The sequence below is a fragment of the Dermochelys coriacea genome, chromosome 3 (assembly GCF_009764565.3).
Source record: "Dermochelys coriacea isolate rDerCor1 chromosome 3, rDerCor1.pri.v4, whole genome shotgun sequence".
In the NCBI taxonomy this organism is placed as follows: Eukaryota; Metazoa; Chordata; order Testudines; family Dermochelyidae; genus Dermochelys; species Dermochelys coriacea.
In genome coordinates this window covers 13,692,750-13,715,144 of record NC_050070.1, presented here as the reverse complement: position 1 = coordinate 13,715,144, position 22,395 = coordinate 13,692,750, and the positions used below count along the sequence as shown (strand labels likewise).

At 43.6% G+C, this 22,395-nt stretch overlaps 2 protein-coding genes across 3 annotated transcripts in view; both read right to left on the bottom strand.

Annotated features, from left to right (window-relative positions):
• Positions 1 to 2,730, bottom strand: part of CDC5L (cell division cycle 5 like) — a 47,692-nt gene extending 44,962 nt beyond the window's left edge. The window contains exon 1 of the mRNA XM_038397340.1: positions 2,282 to 2,730. Within this exon, the coding sequence (XP_038253268.1) occupies positions 2,282 to 2,326 (45 nt within the window). The 5' untranslated portion in view covers positions 2,327 to 2,730. The remainder of the gene's footprint in view (positions 1 to 2,281) is intronic.
• A 2,450-nt stretch (positions 2,731 to 5,180) lies between these two features.
• On the bottom strand, positions 5,181 to 15,328 carry LOC119853837 (zinc finger protein 107-like). 2 transcript variants are annotated; one of them, XM_043510127.1, is made up of 4 exons: positions 15,184 to 15,328; positions 10,455 to 11,105; positions 6,808 to 9,385; positions 5,181 to 5,385 (listed from the first exon to the last, which is right to left on the bottom strand). In XM_043510127.1, exons 1-4 carry the CDS (start codon positions 15,224 to 15,226, stop codon positions 5,382 to 5,384), a joined length of 3,276 nt encoding a protein of 1,091 aa, XP_043366062.1. In that variant the 5' UTR covers positions 15,227 to 15,328; the 3' UTR covers positions 5,181 to 5,381. The 2 variants fall into 2 exon arrangements, with proteins under 2 accessions (XP_043366062.1, XP_043366063.1); XM_043510128.1 differs by having other exon boundaries at positions 8,669 to 9,385.
• Positions 15,329 to 22,395: the final 7,067 nt, after the last annotated feature.

Here is a 22,395-nt window from a genome sequence, read left to right as displayed (position 1 = left end):
ATCTTCACCACAAGAATTCAGTAAACATCAGCTCCATTTTTCACAGGGTTACCTCACAATAAAGTGTCCATTAGGGCTGACACTACATCACTACACTACATCAGGGCTGACACTACATCACAAGACAAGGTGTGCACCATGACTTCCTGATGGCAGGTGACATAGTGAAGATAACTTCAAGACTGGAATGCAAACCTGTGTTGAGATAGAACAGTTTTGTCCCAGAAGACAAAGTTATAGAAGCATCAATCCCATGAAAGAGAAAGAGCTACATGCCCCCAAACCCAAACTTCCCCTCTTCCACAGAAGCCTTAAATTTCACTTTTATTAGAATAAAGGTAGAACCCCCAAATTTAGGAGAATATGGAAAGAAAGTTATGGACCTGTTGCAGACTATTCTAGCATGGAAACCATAAAGTGCATGCACTGGTACTGTGACCAGAGATGTGAACAAAAGCTGAAAAGCTCAGTTACCCTTTGAAGTTTTCCTGGGATCAGATGGCATCTTTTTCTAAGAGAAAGCATTACTACATTACTACACTACATTGGCACAGCTGCACCGATGCAACTGCATCGCTGTAGTGCATCTGGTGAAGATGCGTAATGGTGACAGGAGACCGCTCTTCCGTCAGGATAATTACTCCACCTCCGTGAGAGGCGGAAGCTATATTGGCGGGAGAGCATCTCCCTCCAACATAGCACGGTGTAGACATTTCTTTAAGTCGATGTAATTTATGTCGCTCACGGGGTGTTGTTTTCACACCCCTGAGCAACCTAAGTTACACTGACTTAAGTGGCAGTGTAGAGAAAAGCACACAAAGTGATCAAATAAGTGATCTACCAAGTGCTCCACAAATGCTCATTATAGCCTAGTCTATACAAGAAGAGTATCCATTGCCAACCATAGACATTTGCAGTTAAACTATGTTCCGTGCCAGTTTAACTGCACAAAGTTGTTTTTCCTCATGTACACAAGTCTTCAGAGTGCATTGTGGCTTTAACCGTAGGCTGCTGAGTTTTGATTTGGGATACTACTGAGGAATAGATATATATTTTTAAATGAAAAAATCTTCTCTCTGTATTTATCATACTTCCATCTCTTGCTGCAAGAGTCCATTTGCTACAAGTTAGCACCACATCAATAACATTGATAAGATGTACAAATAATCACTGGTAATTTTTTGCATGACCATCATGTAGCCACACATATGTTTATTGTGAAGCAATCACCACAGTACAACACCAAATACAAGCACTTGCTTTGGTGTCAACCTGGTAAGACTCTAGCCTCCGTAGAGCCCTCAGAGGAGATCCATTTTTGAGGTCATCATCCTTTGAGAGGATAAGGACAAAGGGGAGAGAATATCTCTGAAGTCTGAGAAGGTAGGAGAATAAAGGCCTTGCCAGATGGAGGGAAACGTTTGTGCTTGTTAGGTCAGGATATGACCCAACTTTAGCTAATTGAAGGACCATATAATTACTTTGTCAGAAATGCTTCTTACCACAGTAGAGCAGCCTATACTTTTCCTCACCCTTCCTCATAGGGAGAAATAAAGCATTCTACAGAAAGAAACACTTTCCAGCACACAGGGACCCATGTGGCTCTGACCCCCTGGCCATGCGGAACACTCTGAACCTCAGCAGAGAGAACAGCTCCCAGCACACAGGGCACATGTGGACATGTGCTCATACTGCACACTGGCGACCCAAGCCTGCAGAGGAACCGGCTCTCAGTGCACAAGGGGCCCCTGCCCATTTCTGCACACTGGGGACCACTGCCAGCACACAGGTGCTCATGTGGCTCTGAGACCCCTAGCAATCCTGTACACTGTGAACCCCAGCCTGCAGCAGAGCCAGCTCCCAGGACACAGGGCCCAGGCGGGTCTGTGCTCTCTGCTGATGCTACACACTTGGTAACCCCAAACTGCAGAGGGGCCAGCTCCCAGCACACAGGGCCCACGTAGATCTGGGCTCCCTGCTCACGCTATACTAGGAACCGCAGATTGCAAAGGGGACAGCTCCCAGCACACAGGGCCCTTCCCGCGCTTCACACTGGGGACCCTCAAGCATTAAGCGGGGGGGGGGGGGGGAGAGGACGACGGGGTCTAGAGAACCCGAGGCACATAAAAGTGTGACCACGCTAGAGACACCCTCTGCGCATGCGCAAGACCCCCTCCAGCCCCCGTTGCAGCGCATGCGCTCCGCTACCCCTTCTCGCTGCCAAGCGGAGGATCAGCGGGCGACCCTATGGCTGGGCCCCAGGAGCGGAAGCGGCCCCTACCTCGGTGTTTCGCCACACGCCCCCTTTGATCATAATCCGCGGCATCTTGGCAGCGAAGGCGAGCGGGCTGCGAAAAAAAAGAGACGATGGCGGCGCACGAGAGACACCACTAGTCTCTCCGCGCTACGGGCGGTTGAGATTCTGCGCAGGCGCAGTTCGGACGAGGGCGCGGGGAATGTGTCAAAACTCCGAGCCGACGCACAGTTAGTCCGTGTGTCAGAGCCGTACGCATGCGCATTGAGAGGGGAGAGGCTCCCGCCAGTCAAATTATAGAAGCTGCGCGTGCGCAGCTGTGAAGGTGGAGGGAGGGGACGAGCCGGGCTGGTGTGCAGGGCTGCTCAGGGGCAGCCGGCCTGCCTGGGAAGCACTGCCATAGCGCCATCTGGCGCCCGGCGGTGCTCCGGGCACGGAACCCTGCCAGCTGGATTCAGAGTAGCAGCCGTTAGTCTGTATTCGCAAAAAGAAAAGGAGTACTTGTGGCACCTTAGAGACTAACAAATTTATTAGAGCATAAGCTTTCATCAGCTACAGCTCACTGTAGCTCACGAAAGCTTATGCTCTAATAAATTTGTTAGTGGTCTCTAAGGTGCCACAAGTACTCCTTTTCTTTCTGCCAGCTGGAAACAACCTGCGGGACCCAGGAGCGGGGAAGGAGACCCGATCCAGTACGAGCGAGACTGGGGGAGTAGGGCTGGGTCTGACCCTGGACGTGAGAGAGCCTCCAATGATGCGGGGAGGGGGGCACTGGAGGCGGAGTGTATGTGGTCTAGTGAAATCAATGGGATTATTTGCTTGACTGAGACAAAAATTTGGTCCTCTAAATATTACTTGAGTTGAATAGAGCCTGTTTTAGAATCAGTTACTAAACAGACCCTACATTTAAGTTCGGCTGATTAATGGTTGTTTACAAAAGACCATCTTTATTGGTAAGAAACAAGTGACACGGATCAGGAACATTTTCTTCACGTACATCAACATTCATGTACCCTGAAGGCCTTTTATATGCAAGAAAATGTAAAGGTATCTACTTCATTTGTTCCAGAGACTTCCAAGGGTACTTTATTCCAAAAAGGACCATCATTTTTATATAAATTCACGATCTTTTCCTTGCTCTTACTACATAGCACACACCAACTTCCAAGTAACATATATTAAGATTCCTCTTGAACACTGAGCTCTAATACCAAGAAACAACATAGGACAGCCTTCACCTCATTGTAATTTTTTAATTTTTTTTTAAGCCAAATGCCTCCATTAACAGATAAATGAAGTAGTATAACTTATTACATGAAATGATGTAATTCACCTACACCCATTTACTTTTCACAAAGATGAATTTTATAATACTCTATACTCTGGAAAAGGCAAAATGCAAGGCAATAAGAGTTGTGGTGCACTGCATACAAAAACAGGACTAAAGTGTAAAAATCTGTCATTACCCCATTTTCCCATTGGTGAGGCTATTCACTCTTCTGCTGTTTCAACAAGGTTTAGCTAGGTAAGATCAAAAGTTGAGCACGTGCAGTTACACCTATAGAGCACTAGGGGGCCTCACTCGTATAGTACATAACTTGCCCTTTTAAAAAGAAAAGGAGTACTTGTGGCACCTTAGAGACTAACAAATTTATTTAAGGTGCCACAAGTACTCCTTTTCTTTTTGCGAATACAGACTAACACAGCTGCTACTCTGAAACCTGCCATTTTAAAGTACTTTTTGCTGCTTTCTTCAGAATTTGTGGCTTCAATTATAAATCAAATTAAGAAAGCTTTTTATGTTTCAAATGTAGACTCTACAGCATAATGCACTTCTGTGTTATATTGAAATATCAGGAAAGATAGGAGATAGGCCATCTTTCATAGAGGTTTTCACAGTCTGGTAGGAGCCAAAATACTACAGCATTAAGCATTGGTAATAAGAAAAACTCAACAGAAAACCAGGCACATTTTGAAGGGGGGGAAAAAAAAAAGAGCTAAAATCTCTTTCAGGCCAAAGTGTGCCCTATTCAGAGACTACAGAAGTAATTTGATGGGAGCCTGAGGGCTGCTCCTAATTCCATAAAATGGAGCACACTGCAGCCACACTCTTTGGTAATATGGAGATGCAGCTGAGAGACCACCACCCTCTCCTCAGATCAAGAGAGCAGCTAGTGCTGGAAACCTGTAGTTTCTATACTACACCTCCATATTAATAAGGAAGACAAGGTAAGATCTGGGGACCAAATGTACCTTAGGTACCTATACTTCATGCTCTCGTTTTCTAGCTTTATTTGTTCTGCAATGCAACTTTCCTGTCTTGTGGCTTCAAATAGATTAAAGAAAGGGATACCAAGAATCCCCTACTTTAGAGTTTTTCTTTTAATTTCCCAGTCTCTTAATCCTTTTCAGTAATTGTAACAGATGCTAGGCACAAAGTTCTGCCATTACAAATCCCCTGGTGCAAGTAGTTCTGGGGAAATCTTAGCATCATACATTGCAGATGCTCAAGTAACACCTATTCTTACAGCATGAAAGAAAAAGCCCAATTCCATTCTTGGCTCTCCCACTTGCTGTATTTTCTACTAAGTTGTAGTTAGATACTTTATTGACCTAGCTCTTTGCTTGAGTGGACCTTGCACATGCAATTTTAAAGAGACAGTATAACATAATTTAATGAAATTCCTTTGAGGCAGTATATCGAAGTGTTGAAAAATTGGTAAATTAATCTTTTCTGTTAACATCTTTAACATTACCATGGTGTTCCTTATATTTGAAGGAACCATAGTAATGTTGTTATCTCCCTACAAGGGCAAAATTAAATATTTTAACAGCAAACACTGAATTTTACCCACCTTTGACATAAGGGAAATTATTTTAACATTTGAAACTACTGTTAGGAAAGTGCATCAAAACTATGAAAACATTTTACAAACATTAAACAAACTGTTTAATACAAATTGCTGAAATATACATACTACATATTTCTGTTATTTGTCCTTTGTATAGGGCTAACAGAAAAATCTTCAAAAGATACAAGCAGCACTGAAAAGTATAAACTTGAATATTTCTGAAAAAATATACCAGCATTTTGCCAAATGTATTTAAATCAACTAAGTCATTTCCTTCATCTAAAATAAAGACAAAAAGTTTGACCCACAATCATAGACAGACATCTGGAATAAACATTTCATTGATAACGACCTGTAACAAGAAAGAACATGAGCAAACAAGCGGCTCTAGTAAAGTTTCCTTTAAGGAGACAGTTTAAACTTTAGAAATCTTAATAGATCCACAGCTTTTCCATCAAATCCTCTTAATGAAGGAGATTTTCTGATATGTAACAGAACACTTGGAAAGCAGCCATCAAATGGTAGGTTGGAGGTATCCATTATTTGTATCTTCTGCTTCCTACTTCATTTCTTGCAAACAGTTTGTAACTTATCTTGCAAAGTACTTTGAGGGGGCACAGTATTTTACAGGATTAGGCCTTTGAAGAACGGCAATACAAAACTTTAAGAACATTTCTACTCAAGAGTCCAAATCAAGAGTTAAGCCTCAAAAGCTACTGATGCAGCAGCACTCATCAATGCTGAATCCATATAGTAACCTGTCTTCTAGGGCGTTTATATATACACACACACAGAAACATGCCCACTCTGTTTCTATAATCAATTATTCTAACTAGTGGTTTTGTAAGTCATCCTCTTGATTCAGTCCTCTTATAGTATTAGGTAGGCGTGGCAATATCAGTAGTTGCAGAAGGACTAATTTTTAACTAGATTTTTGATCTACAGGTTACTGATTTGTAATAGAGAAGAATTTGATTTCAATTCTTTTCAGAAAGACATAGCATATTTTGGTTGTAAAACCCAAGTAAGTGGGACAGGGAAGATCTTAGTGTAAGGGTGACCTACATTGGCTGTACTCCACTGCTGGGAGCGCTGACATCAAACCCTCTCCTTGCTGACAGGACAGTGGTATGACATGCGCTTACTAAATAGGTGAACATTAGCAGAAGTTTATCTGAACGTTCCAATCTGAGCTAGTTTAAACAGCCCCTTGTGACTTTTATAGGCCAGCATAATTTAGAAACAGCTCTGAGGCTTCTTTAACACAGTAGTGGAAGTAATACTCATAGCAGTACGGCAGTGTTTTATGTCAGCATTCCACACCATCCCCAGACTTCCACTCTATACACCGTGGGAATACCCAAGAGTCTGGTCCATAATCATTACCATGTCAATTTTACCTAGTGCCAGGTGAAGGCATTTCATATACGTGGGTTACAGGGCAAAGGAGGAAGAAATTGTGCTCTTCTGCCAAGGTACAAGTTCAAACTACTGCAAAACTTCCTAGACCCAAGCTTGTAACTCAGGAATTTTAAATTCCAGTTTTATTTTCCAGTTTTCAAATGCTGTTTCTCATGTTTCTCTAAGAGATGTATGGTGGAAAGTGTTACATTGCACTTTTGGCATTTGTACATTTTTTTATCCTTGTGTGTTTTTACATGTTTCTCTAGAGCACAATTATCTATGGTGGAAAACTCACACTTGTTGCAGTGTAACTTTAAATGAGTTAGTAAATGGCGCTTCAGGTGGCTAGAAGTGCGGAAAGCGAGAGCACACTGATCACATTTGTATGGCTTTTCACCTGTATGAATTCTCAAATGCTGCTTAAAATTTCCACTATGGGCAGTAGCATAGCCACAGTCTTCACACTTGTATATTTTGACAGGTAGCAGCGATTGCTCTTTGACTTTGCTACCAGCCATGTTTTTTTCATCCAAGTGTGAAGCCAAATGCCACTTAAGGGATTGCCATTTGTCCGTTGAATAGTCACAGTTCCTACACTTGAGGCGTTCCATCTTTAAATGCACAAGCTTGTGTCGATTTAGATGACCTGAAGTACGAAACTTCTTCTGACAAGTGTCACAGCTGTGGGGTTTTTCACATGTATGAATCTTTGTGTGTAGCTTGAGGTTGCTTAAAACATAAGTGATGTAATTACACTGTTCACACTTGTAAAGTTGTGTAAGACTTTGTGATGGTAGAACATGTTCATTTTCTTTGCCCTCATGAACATCCATTTGTTTCTGAAAGTTTTCTGAGCTGAATATGGAACGGACACACTTTAAGTCTTTTGAAAAACTAAGATCTTCCCTTTTAGGGCAGGTGCCCTTATGTATTTCACAGTGCAGTTTAAGATTGTCTGAAGTGCTGCCCAAATAATGGCAATAGTCACATTCATGACTTTTCTTTATATGCATAAGACTATGTCTCCGCAAATGGCTGGAGGTGCGAAACATCTTGTTGCACTCTTTACACTCAAATGGTTTTTCACCAGTGTGTATTCTAAAATGCAGCTTAAGGTTGCTAAAAATGTAAGTGGCATAATCACATTGTTGACACTTGAACAGTTTGTGAGGCTGTACATCAATACACTTAGCCTTTTCTTCAGCCTTGGGAGCCTTTGTAACAATCTCATTACATTCTTGAACTTGTGAATGAGTGACCTTCTGAAAAAACAGATGCTTCTCTTTGCAAAACACTAAATCACACTGCTCGCTCTTGTAAATACTGAAAAGAGTTTCTGATCCAGTCCTCACAACAGGCAAATTGTTGGTTCCCTGGCTGCTTTGGCACATTTTTTTGCCAGAGCATATATTCATATCCCTCTCAAATTCATTCTCCTGTTCAAATTCTGCTCCTGAAGCCAGCATTTCATGTGTCTCATTAAGCAGGTGATCATCCCATTTATTGTCAGAACCAGAAGAAACCCAATCCTTTTGGTAATCATTGTCATCTGTACATGCTTTGCTTTTATTGTATTCATTACTCTCATTTGCAAACATCTCATCACAGCCTTTAACTTGGCTATGAAATTTCTCATGAAAGCAGAGTAGTCCTTTAGTGTAAAATACTAAGTTACATTGATCACATGTATAACTCTTTGGAGGACTTTTAGTTCTCTTCCCCTTGACAGGCAAGCCAAAGTGTTGCTGCCCTTGGCACAGTTCTTTGGCAACATGTATATTTGTGTGTCTCTTTAAGCCACTTGTGCTTGTGAATGATGACTGGCAGAATTCACAGGAATACGGCTTAGCCCCTGTATGAATGTAACTGTGTTTCACCATGCTTGCAAAATACAGTGAAAAAAATGTACAGAACCTGCATTTGTACAGTCTATAGCCAGCATGCCAGTACATGTGATTTAGCATATAGGACAAGCTAACACAAGAATAGTCACACTGGGGACACTGATAAGGCTGTCTGCCTTTATGTCCCTTCATATGATAAACAAAAAGTTTAGGATCTGGTGAAGCAAAGAGACAAATTTTACAGGAAAAAGTAACTGGCGCATCTGCAGTTTTACAGTCCCTTTCAATTTTGATGAAAAATTTCTCATACTTACTTTCCCTTTTTTTATTCGCAGATTGTGTTTTTGCTGGGTTCTCCTTCCTGGCTTTTTCAGTGTTCATACTTCTACCTTTTCTTGTCTTTTTCAACCTGGTCATTTTCTTATGACATTTAAGATGGCGTTTAGCATTGACAGAAAAGAAAAAGCTTCTTTGGCAAAAGCAGCATTTGTGAATTTTTTTATCCTGATGTGCTGAATGAACATGTTTCTTTAGAATATTTTTACTTGTATACACAGAGCTACAAAACCTGCATTTCACATTCAGTGTCTTCTCATTCTTGTAGGTAGAACAAAATCCCATAGAAACAGCTTCATTGTTATGCTCATTACCTAGGAGGAATGTCTCTTCTTGATGCTTTACATTTGGGTGTTTTATAATCCCATGAGAAAAATCACAATCTTCTCGCTTCTCCATCTCCCTGGGAGAATGAATTACAGACTGATGAATAAGCTCTTCAGAAATATTTAATCCAGGATTATCACAAGCATTCATTGCCAAGTCCCCTACATCTTCCAGCAACTCTCCTGCTGTAGAAAAGTCACCATTAATAGAAGTAAAAAAAATACTTTGGACTTGGTCTATTTCTTCTACAGCATTCAGATCTTCAAAGTTGCTATCCATTCCACAATTCAGAGTTTCATTTGTAGAGCCATTTCTCTTTCTTGTTCTGTCATCAGTTCTATTCTTTGCCTTCTCTAAAGGGACAGTACCTAAAAATGTAAGAAAATACATGTGACATGTCATCCAGTAATCTTCTACAGCCTGGCATGATCTCAGTAACTCCCATCCAAGTTATGAAAGGCTAAATGTAGAAAACAAAGAGCACTCTAGTGATAAAACTGGAGAATTACTGACTGCCAGCAGAATTTGTATTCAGAGTAGGGAATGTCACTCATTGATGCTAAAAAAGGTAAAATTATTTCCTTATATAATTTCACTCAGCTGTAGTAGAAGTGGACCACCACAACATAACTACTGGTTCTCCAAGAGTATTCACCAACAGCCATATCTTCATAGCCCTTACCTCATCCTTATTGGTGAGCAAAGTTAAGTGATAAATTAGGGACCGAGACCACTGACTAGAGGTATAAATAACATAGGGGAGATGCAGGGCAAGCTTCCCCCAACAATATGGACAGAACTCCCAACCTGCAATACACCTCTTATTTTAATCCTGGCTTACTTGTGAGCACAAACTGCTGGTTGGACCAAGTCTGTGCAGAAATTTTGTGCTGGGCATGAGAATGAGACCAAGTTCATTTTCATTCACACCAGTAAATCATGTACCACGTTTCTCCATACCATCATATAATGAACACTTCTGTGGACAGGTCTTGAAAATGTACCTAATGCCTACTAGTCTGACGACTCAGTTTACTAGCCAGGGTGGAAAAATGCCTGTGCCACCATCGTACCCCTCCATTCCAAATTAAAGGAGCAGAACAGCTGTGTACCATTATAACCGGCAATCATCTTTCTATTTCATAAATGTACTGTGTGCGCGTGCCTCTACTAGGGGTGGTCAAGTAGCAGAAAAAAAGTCACTGGGTATATCAAATTCCACCAATTAATTTTTCTTTCCTATAATACAATATGGTGTAACTTTGTCCCGAGTTGTCTTCAGTGTACTTCCTTTCTCTTCCCCCTTTCCCACTCCTGTGTTTTGTACCTCTTTCTTTTCTCACTTCTTCCCCAAATCTCTCTCAATACCATACCTCTTTTTTTTTTTTTTTTTAACATTAGCTCATGACTACGCCCTTGTCCTTTTCTCTCTCTCACCTTCAGTCTCAACACATCTCTCTGCTTCTTTACAATGGAGTGCTGGCTGGCACTCTTGATTGCTGTCAGAGGAATTGATTGCAGAAGTCTCACGTTCTTTTCCATCTTTAAATATTGTTCCTGGAATCAGCTGCCTATTTGTCTCAATAGTCAGACCATCTTTATCCTTATTGTCACCACAGGAGAGAGGAACAGGAACCTTTTGGCAATCGATGTCATCCTTGCTTTTGACACATTCATTTACCTCTCCAGGGTCCATTCTGGGAGCTGACAGGCATGACACATCATTTTGGCTGGGTTTGCTACTGCCCGGAGCATATTGATCACTTAAAGAAATTTGGGCTGAATCTGATTTCTCAAACACACTCAGAGTAACCTGCTCTTCCTCTGGATATTTTAGATCATCATCTTCATTCAAGTGGGGCTGCACCTGACTCCTTAGAACATCACCACCACTTGAAGGCACCTGCTTTTCCTCTTTGCCTTTTTTTGGGAGATCACCATCATTCGAAGTGGCCATCTCTTCTTCTTCACTCTTCAAAATATCACCATCACTCAAAATTGCCTCCTCTTCATCTTCACTTTCTAGAAAATCATCATCACTCAGCACAAAGATTGTGATGGGAAGGTCAATTTCAAAGACATCAGACTCTGAAAACAAATAAAAACTGTATTAGTGCTTTTAAACAAAACAAAACAAAAAAACCCAAGGCAACTAATTCTCTTCAGTGTAGAGCAAGATAGAGGCCCATCTACATAACCAAAAATTGCATTGTTACTTGGCAGTTCCAAATCTACTGCCCACAACATTTCTAATACACCTTGTTTCCATACCAAGGCTTCACAGGCATAGCAACCACCAGCAGAAAACACAAATCTCTGAGCACATCTCAGCCCACCCTGTAGCTGCGTCAATGCAGTCCACACCAGTAATCTACATAGTATGCAATGTTACAGCTACGTCTCCCAGCTCCACTCAACAACGCAATCCCCATCAGCAGGCATAAGAACGATTACTATTATTTGTATTACAATAGAGTGTAGAGGCCACAACTGAGATCAGGATCCCATTATGCTAGGCACTGTACTCATTTACTCACACGTGCACATACTACGAACGTCTGCCCCAAAGGTAGTTTACAATCTAAATGTACAACATAGACAAAGGGTAGGAAGGAAAATAGGCACAGAGAGGGAAAGCGATTTGCCCAAAGTCACGCAAGAGGGCAGTGACATAGGCAGGAATAGAATCCAAGTCTCCTGACTGCCCGTCCAGTGCCCTATCCAGTAGGCCACACTGCCTCATGCCACCAAGGCTCTCACTGGTCTTGGCTCTGCTAAAGAAATGTCTGGAGAGAATATGAAAAATAAATTATTAAACATAAGCTTTAATAAATATAAAAAAAGAAATTTTTCTTCTTTTGTAAATTAAAAAGTCTATTTTACAAGCATCTACATGAAGAGCTCTGTGTCATATGTTCTTTTACAAATACAAAATCTAAAAAAAAAAATCCCACCTACACACTTCTGTCTTTTCTCACACAGTTGTTTTTTTAATTTCCTTTTGGGGAGGAGTGGTGGGGACAGGAAGGTGAGAAGAGGGATCAGGGGTCATCTTATCTAACTTACATTCTTAACTCTTTAGGGAACAGGAATTGTGTGTTCCTATTTGTCTGCAGAGCACCATGCTCAGCTACAGTACTGTCACAATGTAAGAATAGCCATACTGGATCCAACCAATGGTCCATCTAGCCCAGTATCCTATCTTCCGACAGTGACCAGTGCTTCAGAGGGAATGAACAGACAAGGGCAATTAATCTAGTGAGCCATCGCTTGTCACCCAGTCCCAGCATCTTGGCAGTCAGAGGCTAAGGGACACTCAGAGCATGGGGTTACATTCTTCATCATCTCATAGACTTTAAGGTCAGAAGGACCATCATGATCATCTAGTCTGACCTCCTGCACATTCCAGACCACAGAATCTCACCAACTCACTTCTGTAATAGACACCTAACCTCTGGCTGGTTACTGAAGTCCTCAAATCATGGTTTAAAGACTTCAAGTTACAGAGAATCCACTATTTACACTAGTTAAACCTACAAGTGACCCATGCTGCAGAGGAAGGCAAAAAAAAAACCACACCACGGGGGTCTCTGCTAATCTTGCTTGAGGGAAAATTCTTTCCCAACCCCAAATATAGCAATCAGTTAGACTGAGCATATGGGCAAGACCCACCACCCAGACACCTGGGAAAGAATTCTCTCTAGTAACTCAGAACCTTCCCCATCTAGTGTCCCTAATAGCCATTGATGGACCTATCCTCTGTGAAATTATCTTATACTTTTGGCCTTTACAACATTCCCAGGCATATTGTGAAGAAGTACTTCCTTGTGTTTGTTTTAAACCTGCAGCCCCTTAATTTCATCAGAAGATTCCTGGTTCTTATGTTATGTGACGGAGTAAATAATACTTCCCTATTCACTTTCTTTACACCATTCAAGATTTTATAGACCTCTATCATACACCCTAGTCTTTTCCATGAACATTCCCAGTCTTTTTACTCTCTCCTCCTATGGAAGCTGTTCCATATCCCTAATAATTTTTGTTACCCTTCTTTGTACTTTTTCAAATTCTAATGCATCTTTTTTGAGATGGGGCCACCAGAACTGCATGCAGTATTCAAGGTGTGGATATACTATAGATTTATATAGTGGTATTACATCATTTTGGTCTTATTTATCCCTTTCTTAATGGTTTCAAACATTTTTAGCTTTTTTTTTTTTGGACTGCTGCTGCACATTGAATGGATGTTTTCAGAGAACTATCCACAATGACTCAACAATCTCTTTCTTGAGTGATATCATTTTGTATGTATAGTTGGGATGTTTTCCCATGTACGTTACTTTGTACTTATCAACAATGAATTTGTTATTGATCTTTGTTCTGTGTTAGGACTGCTTACTGCAAACACATCTGGACACAGTACAGTAACTCCTCACTTAAAAGTCGTCCCAGTTAACCTTGTTTCGTTGCTAATCAGTTAGAGAACATGCTCATTTAAAGTTATGCAATGCTCCCTTATAACGTTGTTTGGCAGCCACCTGCTTTGTCCACTGCTTGCAGGGAGAGCAACCCATTGGAGCTAGCTGATGGGGACTTGGAACCAGGGTGGACCAGCAACCCCCCTATCAGCTCCCCATTCCCCTAAGTTCCCTGCATGGCAGCTGCCCAACAGGCTATCAATTGCCAGGTAGTTCAGCTGTCCCTCCCCCTATTGCCATGTGCTGCTCCTGCCCTCTGCCTTGGAGCTGCTCCGGGGAGCCTCCTGCTTGCTGTGCATGGGGGGGGGGGGGGGGAGAAGAAGAGGCGGGCTAATGTCAGGGTGTCCTCCTGCACTCCACTTACCCCATCTCCATAGAGCAGGGGCGGGACATGACAGGGGTCAGGGAGCTTGCCAGCAGCAGCTGCTGTCTCAACTTGTTGATCTACTTAAAAAGGCAATGCACTTAGACTGGAGTCAGCGTACTTAAAAGGGCAATGCAAGTCTCTCTCTCTCTCACACACACACACACACAGCTCTGTCTTTCTCTGCCATGCTGTCTCCCCTCCCTCCATTCCTGCTGCCTTGGAGAGCGTGAGGCTACATTAACAACTGTGTTCACCCTTGGGGGCTCAGCCGAGTGCTAGTTCATCATTCCCTGGGAAAATATCCCACCCTTCTGACTTCACCTCAACCAAGAGGTCACAATCATCATCGCTGTGTACCAGTATTAAATGGTTTCTTTAAAATGTATACGACGTATAGACTTTTGTCTGGTGAAAAAAATTTCCCTGAAACCTAACACCCCGCCCCACCCCCATTTACATTAATTCTTATGGGGAAATTGGATTCGCTTAACATCATTTCACTTAAAGTCGCATTTTTCAGGAATATAACTACCTCGTTAAGCAAGGTGTTACTGTAATTAGTACTACGAAAATTTCAGTGGATCCCTTAGCTTGCAGAACCAAGTCTGTCACGTCGTACAGCTTCATCACTGTCGCCCCCGCAGGACTTTGGGGGTCATTTGGCAGCACTCCCCTGTTGTCTGGGACAGAACATCCCAGGTTTATTACAAAAAGAAAAGGAGGACTTGTGACCCCTTAGAGACTAACAAATTTATTATTTCGTGAGCTACAGCTCACTCCATCGGATGCAGTCGGTGGAGGTTTATTAGGTAGGACTTCAGGTGACAAAAATCAATCAAGTAATTTAACGCAATAGCTTCTCTGGATTTTGTTCCAGGTTACAAACCGCATTTCCCGATTACAAGCGCCAGGATTTGGGGTGTCGCAGCTGCCAGCGGCGCTCGCTTCGCCCAGGCGCTCAGGCAGCCGTGGCTCAAATGGCTCCACCGCTACTGCACGGGCAGAACAGCCGGCGGCAGGACCACGCCGCCCCCACCCGGCCGGGCAAGCGGAGCTCGCAGGCCCCCGCTGGCTCGAGTTCCCCGCCAACTCTCCGGTGGACGGAGGGGAGCCTCGTTCTGAACGTGCCTCCCGCCAGGCCCGGAGCAGCCCAGGGGCCCCCGCCTTCGTCCTCTCGTCCCAGTGGGGGTTGGGGCGCCCCGCAGCTCAGCCAGCCAGCGCCTCACCCGGCCCGGCCCCCGCCTCAGGTGGAGCCAGCCGGACTCCTCCCGCTTCCAAATCCGGCCCGGAAACCGGCGGCTCCCGGCCACCAGGCACCTACCGCCGCTCCCTGCCGGCTCCGGACTCAGCAGCCCCGCCGACATGGCTCAAACAACTGCCTTGGAAACGCGCCACGACGCGTGCGCTGAGCGTCCCGCGCGCAGGCGCGTTATCGGAGCGACGCCTCAGCCTGCCCCTTGCCAGGGAGAGCTTTGCGGGCGCAGGCGCGGGGGAGGGCCCAGGCTGGGTGGCCTGTGCGCAGGCGCGGGGCCGGAGCCTGCTGGCAGAGGCCAGCCTGGGCGCGCGCCCTGCTGGAGAACGCGGCGGCCGCTGGAGCCGCCGGGCGCGCGGCCCTGCGCACATTAACAGGGGCTCAACGTAGGGGCCGGCCCGGGGGCAGAGCCCCCAGCGGGGATGCAAGGGGCAGAGCCCCCTATACTTGGGAGTCTGGAGGGCGAGGCATCCCCCCAAGGAGGAGAAAAAGTTAAAAATAAGGGCACTAAACCTGACCACAGCCCCCCCTGGGTGAGCCCCCCTTCCCCAGGCAGGGTCTGGTGAAAAGATTCATGGAACCTAAGTGACTCCTTGAAAACAGCACCGCATTTCAAAGGGGCCCCCTGTGGCTCCCCCCCCCCCATACGTTTCCCCTTTTGGGGTGACAGAGCCGCAATTATAGCCGTAGGGGTCTCCATAAACAGACTTTCCTGGAAGGACACCCATTGGGGTCCCCACTCCACCCCAAGGCGCTAGCAGCCTTGCCCACCCCTGCATTAGAAATCTTTCCAAGAAGGTGCTGACATACTCAAGCCACGGGGCTATATATGCCCTCCCAGCTGGACTCTACCCCCGCCCCCCAAACCCTGAGCAAACCCTTCTGGTCAACGATCTAAAGGGCACCCAGGGGAGGGGTAGGGGTAGCTGCACTAGGGTAGGTGAGTCCCCAGCCTGAGGGGAGGGAGTGACCATGCAATACATGTGTGGAAATGGGGGGGGGGGGAAGTAATCACAGAGGGACTGGTGGCACCTTAAAGACTAACAGATTAATTTGGGCATAAGCTTTAGTGGGTACCACCGGACTCCTCGTTATTTTTGTGGATACAGACTAATACGGCTACCCCTCTAATACAGAGGGACTGGAGTCTCAATGGAGTGGGCATGTAGGCCAGGACCCCTGGGAGAGACCAGGATACGGGACAGATGGGGTGGGGTGCAGGGCACAGTTGGGGACAAGGAGGTGGAAGGGGCTAGGACGCAGGGAGCAGATGGAAGGCTAATAAAATGGGCAGATGAGGCAGGACACTGGAGAAGGAGACTGGACACAGTAGGGAATAGGGAGGACCAGGAAAGGGGGCAGCCTTTTTCTTCACTACTTTGGTAAAACAGTACTTTTTACCCATCAATTTGCACAATGTTGCCCCAAATGTGTCTTAACTCTTGTTTCTCCATATAAGTAAGATATGCAGACCTGAATTTGACCAACAGAATAATTATTCCATGAGTTAGGATTCTAAGAAGCTAGAATCTAAGCGAGCTATGCCTAACACATCTGTGAATGCCTTGGGGATTTTTTGCTTGTTTTGCTGGTAGTCTCAGCCATAAGCAATTTTTATATATTGATCTGGAAAGTATAAGCAAATGTTAGTTATTTGCACTGATGAAATATTTGTAAATTCATATACAAACGAGCTGCAGCCTTGGACTTTTGGGAAGTAGTTATTGGGGCTCTTAGGGTATGGTTTTCAAAAATCAAGTGCAAGAGTAGGCCTAATTTGCCTGCACTGTTCGTGTGATTATGCCTACAAATGGATATTTGCATACAGAAACAGCCAAGTAGCTGCGTTGCTGAGGCTGTTGGATTCTAAAAGTAGCAAGACTTGACGTCTCCTACAATTTTTTTTAAAATATAAATCACATCAAAATGTTCAGATTCACAGAAAGTGCATTTCTCTTCTGAAAAATGAAATTTCAATATGGTGGCAGATGCAACAAGCCTTAAAAAAATAATTAGGTCCGTTAGTTGGGGGTGAAATCAGTACGCCAGTGACTTGCTCTGGAAATATCATTACCTGCCTCATGCATTTTATAGGTATCTTATGCTTTTGATTGCAGCTTTAAAAAAAATCAAGATGACTTTTATAGGTATTATTAGTCCAGAATGTTTTGGTTCTTAAGAATTGGAAGGAAATTGCAAACTGGAAGACATGTAGAAAGTGGCCTCTGGATATAAACAGCATTTGGTATCTTCCACTGAAAGTAGCAAGACACAGAAACTGACTGGTAGGAACTTAGTGCCATCTGATGTGTCTAATTACATATTTGGCCTGGCTGAATTACAGTACTTCATCTTTGAGCCTCTGCCATTGAGCAACTGCTGAGAATATTTTTATAACTGTTTTTCATATGATTTCCGTGTTCAGGAAGAAAGCAGCTATAATAATAATAATTAATAATGATAATACTTTTGAAATCTCTGATAGTCTTCCCATTTTACTTAAGAGGAAACTCTGGCAGGCAAAGATTGCGACTTGCCCAAGGTCCCAGAGGAGGTCTACAAGAGGCAGACATAGGACCCAGTTATCCTGAATCAGTGATAGTGAAATCCTGAATTTGCTTTAACTCTCAGATCATCTTCATGGAACCATTCAGAATGTAATCCTTTAGTTATCACAAAACAGGTCCAACACATGTTTTCCTGTCCTGATCTGGAATTCATCATGTTTGTCAGCTAAACCTTGTGATGTTTCTGGGTCAACTACTGTTGCTGAAGAAGCACAAGGTGGACATGGTATGGGATAAATGCCTGAAAGGAAAATAAACAGTGTGATAGATTCAATCAATAATATAAAAAGAATTATACCTGTAGCCAGGAGAGAGAGAAATGTCACGATTTGAAAAAGCAAATAGATTTTAAGGCCAGAGGGACCACTGGATCATCTACTGTGACCTCTGGTACATCACAGTCCACCAAAGCCACCCAGCACCCTCACACTAAACCCAACAACTGAAATTAATCTAGAGCAGGGGTGGCCAGCCTGAGCGGAACCAGAATTTACCAATGTACATTGCCAAAGAGCCACAATAATACGCCAGCAGCCCCACATCTGCTCCCCCCCGCCCCGCCCTGCTCCCAGTGCCTCCCACCCACCGGCAGCCCTGCAGATCAGCGCCTCCCCCTCCCTCCCGATCAGCTGTTTCATGGTGTGCAGGAGGCTCGGGGGGGGGGGAGGGCACAGCATCTCAGGGGTGGGGGTGAGAAGGGGTGGAGTGTGGGTAGGGCCTATGGCAGAGCCAGGAGTTGAGCTGTGAGCACCCCCCGGCACATTGGAAAGTTGGCACTTGTGGCTCCATCCCCGGAGTCGGTGCCTATACAAGGAGCCACATATTAACTTCTGAAGAGCCGCATGTGGCTCTGGAGCCACAGGTTGGCCACCGCTGGACTAGAGTATTGCAGCCAACAGAAGACTAAACAAACCATTCAGGGGAAATAAGCAGCTGTGCTCAAATCATGTCAATTATATATTTTACTCAAATTATGAATGAAACCCACCCTCCAGAAAAGTACACAATCCATTGTTTTAAACTCTACTTAAAGTACATTTTCTACAAATCAGTTTTCTGACAACTAAATGTGATAAATGAAATTAAAATATTCATACAAATATCACATGGGTACTGTCGTAATAACTGGGGCCTTAGAAGGCCCACATCAGTTGTGATCCTAACTCTGAGCCTACCTGTGGGAAAGTGGATGGAAGTCTGTAAAATGGTTTTGTCATCTGTAATAACAAATGTTAGAAAATGTTGATGGGGGAAAAGGTCACAAACGTCCAAATCAGACTGTTATATAAGGTTGTTTATAAAAATCAGTAAAAGTGAAAAAACTAAAGTGAGTTAGTCTAAACAAAAGGGCTTTTAGCAACATAACACAAGGAATGTATTAAAAATCATGCTTTATAAATAAGAAAAGTGTGGAGCTGGAAATCAGGGAACCAGAATTGGCATGTCGGAAATTAGGCCTAATTGGTGAACAAAATAATGAAAAGATGGATTATTCCACCCAATATCTCTCTCTTGGGCCCTTAAAAAGAGACATTTGGCGCAGGACTGATGAACTGACAGTGGGAATTCCTGAAAGAGTGTGAAGGCTTTCAGGCCTGTGTCTCCACTCCAGTGACTTCATCCTTTGCTTGGGGATCTCGAAGCATCATTGTGAAATCCAGACCTTGATACACGAGCAGAGACTCCAACTGGGGACACCGGAGATACTGCTTTGTCTCCCTTTCCCTTGTGTACTCCTTTCTGCCCCACTATTTTCCCTTCTCTCTTTCTCAGCTTTCTGTCTGAGCTGATCCTGAGGTCAGTTGTATTGCACAGCACCAGCACAACGAGACAAGGCACCCCATCAGCTCTACCCAGTTCTGCCCAACCTGAGAAAGACTGATAAAGGAGAGGGACCAGAGCAATCAGATGATGTCGCAGACCCAGAGATGAGATGGAACCCAGAGCACTGGGTTGGCAGGCTAGCCATGATAGCAGAATATCTATCTATGACTGACCTGCTGCCCAGAATCTCAAGAACATTAACAAAAGCCATGTTTCTGCTTCCCTTCCTATCTTGTCTCTTCACCCCCTTGTGTTTATCTGTTTGTCAAAAGCAGGAAAAGTAACCATCCTTCACATCTTGGAAATGAACCCTTTCCTCACCACTAAAAATGGTTGTCCAACTAAATAACGGATTCAAACTGTTAAAAAAGACCATTAAGATTGCAATGCCAAGTATTGAAAAGTTAGGTAATTCCAGAATTAAGTTCACTCATGCATATGCATTATGATAGTGTTTAATTACATCGTCTCATATTATTTTTTCTACAAGCTTTCTGACTTCTTCAGGGCACAGACTGGACAGTGCTTACTGTTATTCAGTATTTTGTTTTCTCCTCATCGTTCATTGTGTGGCCCTATACTTCACGTACTGCATACCATAAAAAATGTTGCTCTGAATGCAGAATTCAGAGGGCATTTGTTTTTTGTTTCCTGGTGATTTTAGGCCTGATCCTTCATTCACTGAGGTCTGGCATAATCCCTGAATTGAATGGGAGCTGGATCAAGTCCTTTGTGCAATACTGATACCGCATTAACAGAGTTTTCTGCATTTCTTTTCTTAGTGTGTTTTCAACAAGAACACAAATGTGCTTATGGAGTAGATATAAAAAAAAAGTATCTAGAGCAATTCAGGTTGTACAGGTTACAAACTTCATAATCTCTATAGCTGGTGCTTAAACCAACCACAGACCAGAAAAAGATTTAAATCTCCTCCCTAACGGTGAAATCCTTAACAACAATTTGGCCCAGATTTCAATCCAGCTTCTATATTTGTTCAAACAGACAGGTGGGTAGGATGTGGCCTACTTCCAGAATGGTAATCAGGAAGCAATGATTCAGATACTGTCTCTGAGTCAGGGTAATTGTGCATCACATTGCCTGGTTAGCTACTCAAGAGAACCATGTTTCATTTCATGCATTGATCCCAATTTATTCTCTAATTCACAAAGGGCCTCTCACCTGTTGGTGTGAATTAAAAGGCATTACTGTTAGTTACAGAAGACATATCCTGTATGAAAGACTGTATAAACTTACCTACTGATGTGGATGGAAGTTCCTTGTCTTGAGAGGGAGTTTGTGAACCTGGATAGATGAGCAATACAAACAGAACATACGTACAACTTGCTAAATATACACTTTACATTTAATAGAGGATGCGGGGTGTTTCAGTAAAAAACCTACTATATTAGAACATTGGCTACTTCACTGGATCACATATTTGTACCTGGACTGCTGTGACATACTCCATGTCCGCTACACGCTGAAACCAGACAAAAGCTGAAGCTTGTGCAGAATGCAAATCCCTACATTACATCAGTGCTCTGTAGTCTACATTGGCTGTCAGTATATTTCCAGGCAAATTTCAAAGAATTGATTTGAATCTAAAAACCCTAAGGGATCTGGTTAACTAACCCACTGCCTGCCTGCTTGTGTCCTGCTGTTGCTGTTGTGATCATAGGTTTTAAAATGTTGCGGTCAGGGCATATTCTGTGAGGAGTCCTAAACTTTTGAGTGTGCCTTAGCCCAGGAGAGAGAGGATTGATAAGCCAGCTATCTGGGAAGGTGGTGTGTAGGTTTGGCACTCTGTACCTCAAAGCAGCACCCTGGAACCCCCATATATATAATTATGATATATTTCATACTAAGCATGCCATGTAAGATATCATATGACAAGTCATGATCTGCTTGAAACCCATTGTTCTATCAAAATATGTATCTCGTTAGCGTATACGAAGTTATGAATTTTGCTGTATGGTTGTTACTGAAATATGTTGTAAGTTTGAGAGTCTCTACTGCTAGTCCCCCAGTGACAACAGGGGTGGTGATCCCTGCCCAGGAGGGTGGTAAGTGACTATTAATCAGTAGGGGAGTTGTAAACAAGGGATTTACAATACTGTAAGAAGGCTGCACAAGCATCACACAATGTGGCGGGGGGAGGGGGGGGAAGGAGGAGGGGATTGCTCAACTCTGTGACTCAGCAAAGCCCACCAGGACATGTCTGGGTCTGGGCTAGTGTTTTCCAGGCACATGGACTAAGGACATATAATGGGTGACAGTGGCATCATGCTTTTGCCTTTCTCCTCCCCCACCTACGCTGGAAGCAACAAGAACGATGGGAAGAGCAAGGCTATGTCTACACTGCACTTTCGTCATTCAAATTTTTGTTGCTCAGGGGTGTGAAAAAAAACACAGCTCTAAACGACAAAAGTTTGAATGACAAAAAGCACCAGTGTGGACAGTGCTTCATCAGCAGGAGATGCTATCCCAGCAACGAAGCTGCCACCCCTCATTCGGGGTGGTTTTATTTTGTCACAGGGAGAGCTCTCTCTCTTGGCGACAAAGTGGCTACACTGCGCACCTTACAACAGTGCAGTGGCACAGACTTGAACTGAGGACACTGGTCCCGGGCTTAAATGGGAAGCCTGTGTATTAAGAACTGTAACATCTAGTGGCATGAGAAAACTGCTTGATCCAAATTCTGCCTAGTCTAATAGAGTTTAAGATTTAGACTATGCGCTTACCTTTTATTTTCTATGATAACAATCTCTGATCTTTTGTGCCTATCACTTAAAATCAATCTTTTTAATCAGTTAACAAATCTGTTTCATATTTTACCTAAAACAGTGTATTTTGGTTGAAGTGCTTGGGAAACCTCAGCTCAGTTTACAAA

Excerpts from the sequence above, each read along its gene's own strand:
- LOC119853837 (XM_043510127.1), bottom strand. The coding sequence starts at position 15,226 with ATGTCGGCGGGGCTGCTGAGTCCGGAGCCGGCAGGGAGCGGCG. Across the intron at positions 11,106-15,183 it reads GGAGCCGGCAGGGAGCGGCG|AGTCTGATGTCTTTGAAATT; the intron begins GTAGGTGCCTGG and ends ATTTGTTTTCAG. Across the intron at positions 9,386-10,454 it reads GAGATGTGTTGAGACTGAAG|GTACTGTCCCTTTAGAGAAG; the intron begins GTGAGAGAGAGA and ends TTACATTTTTAG.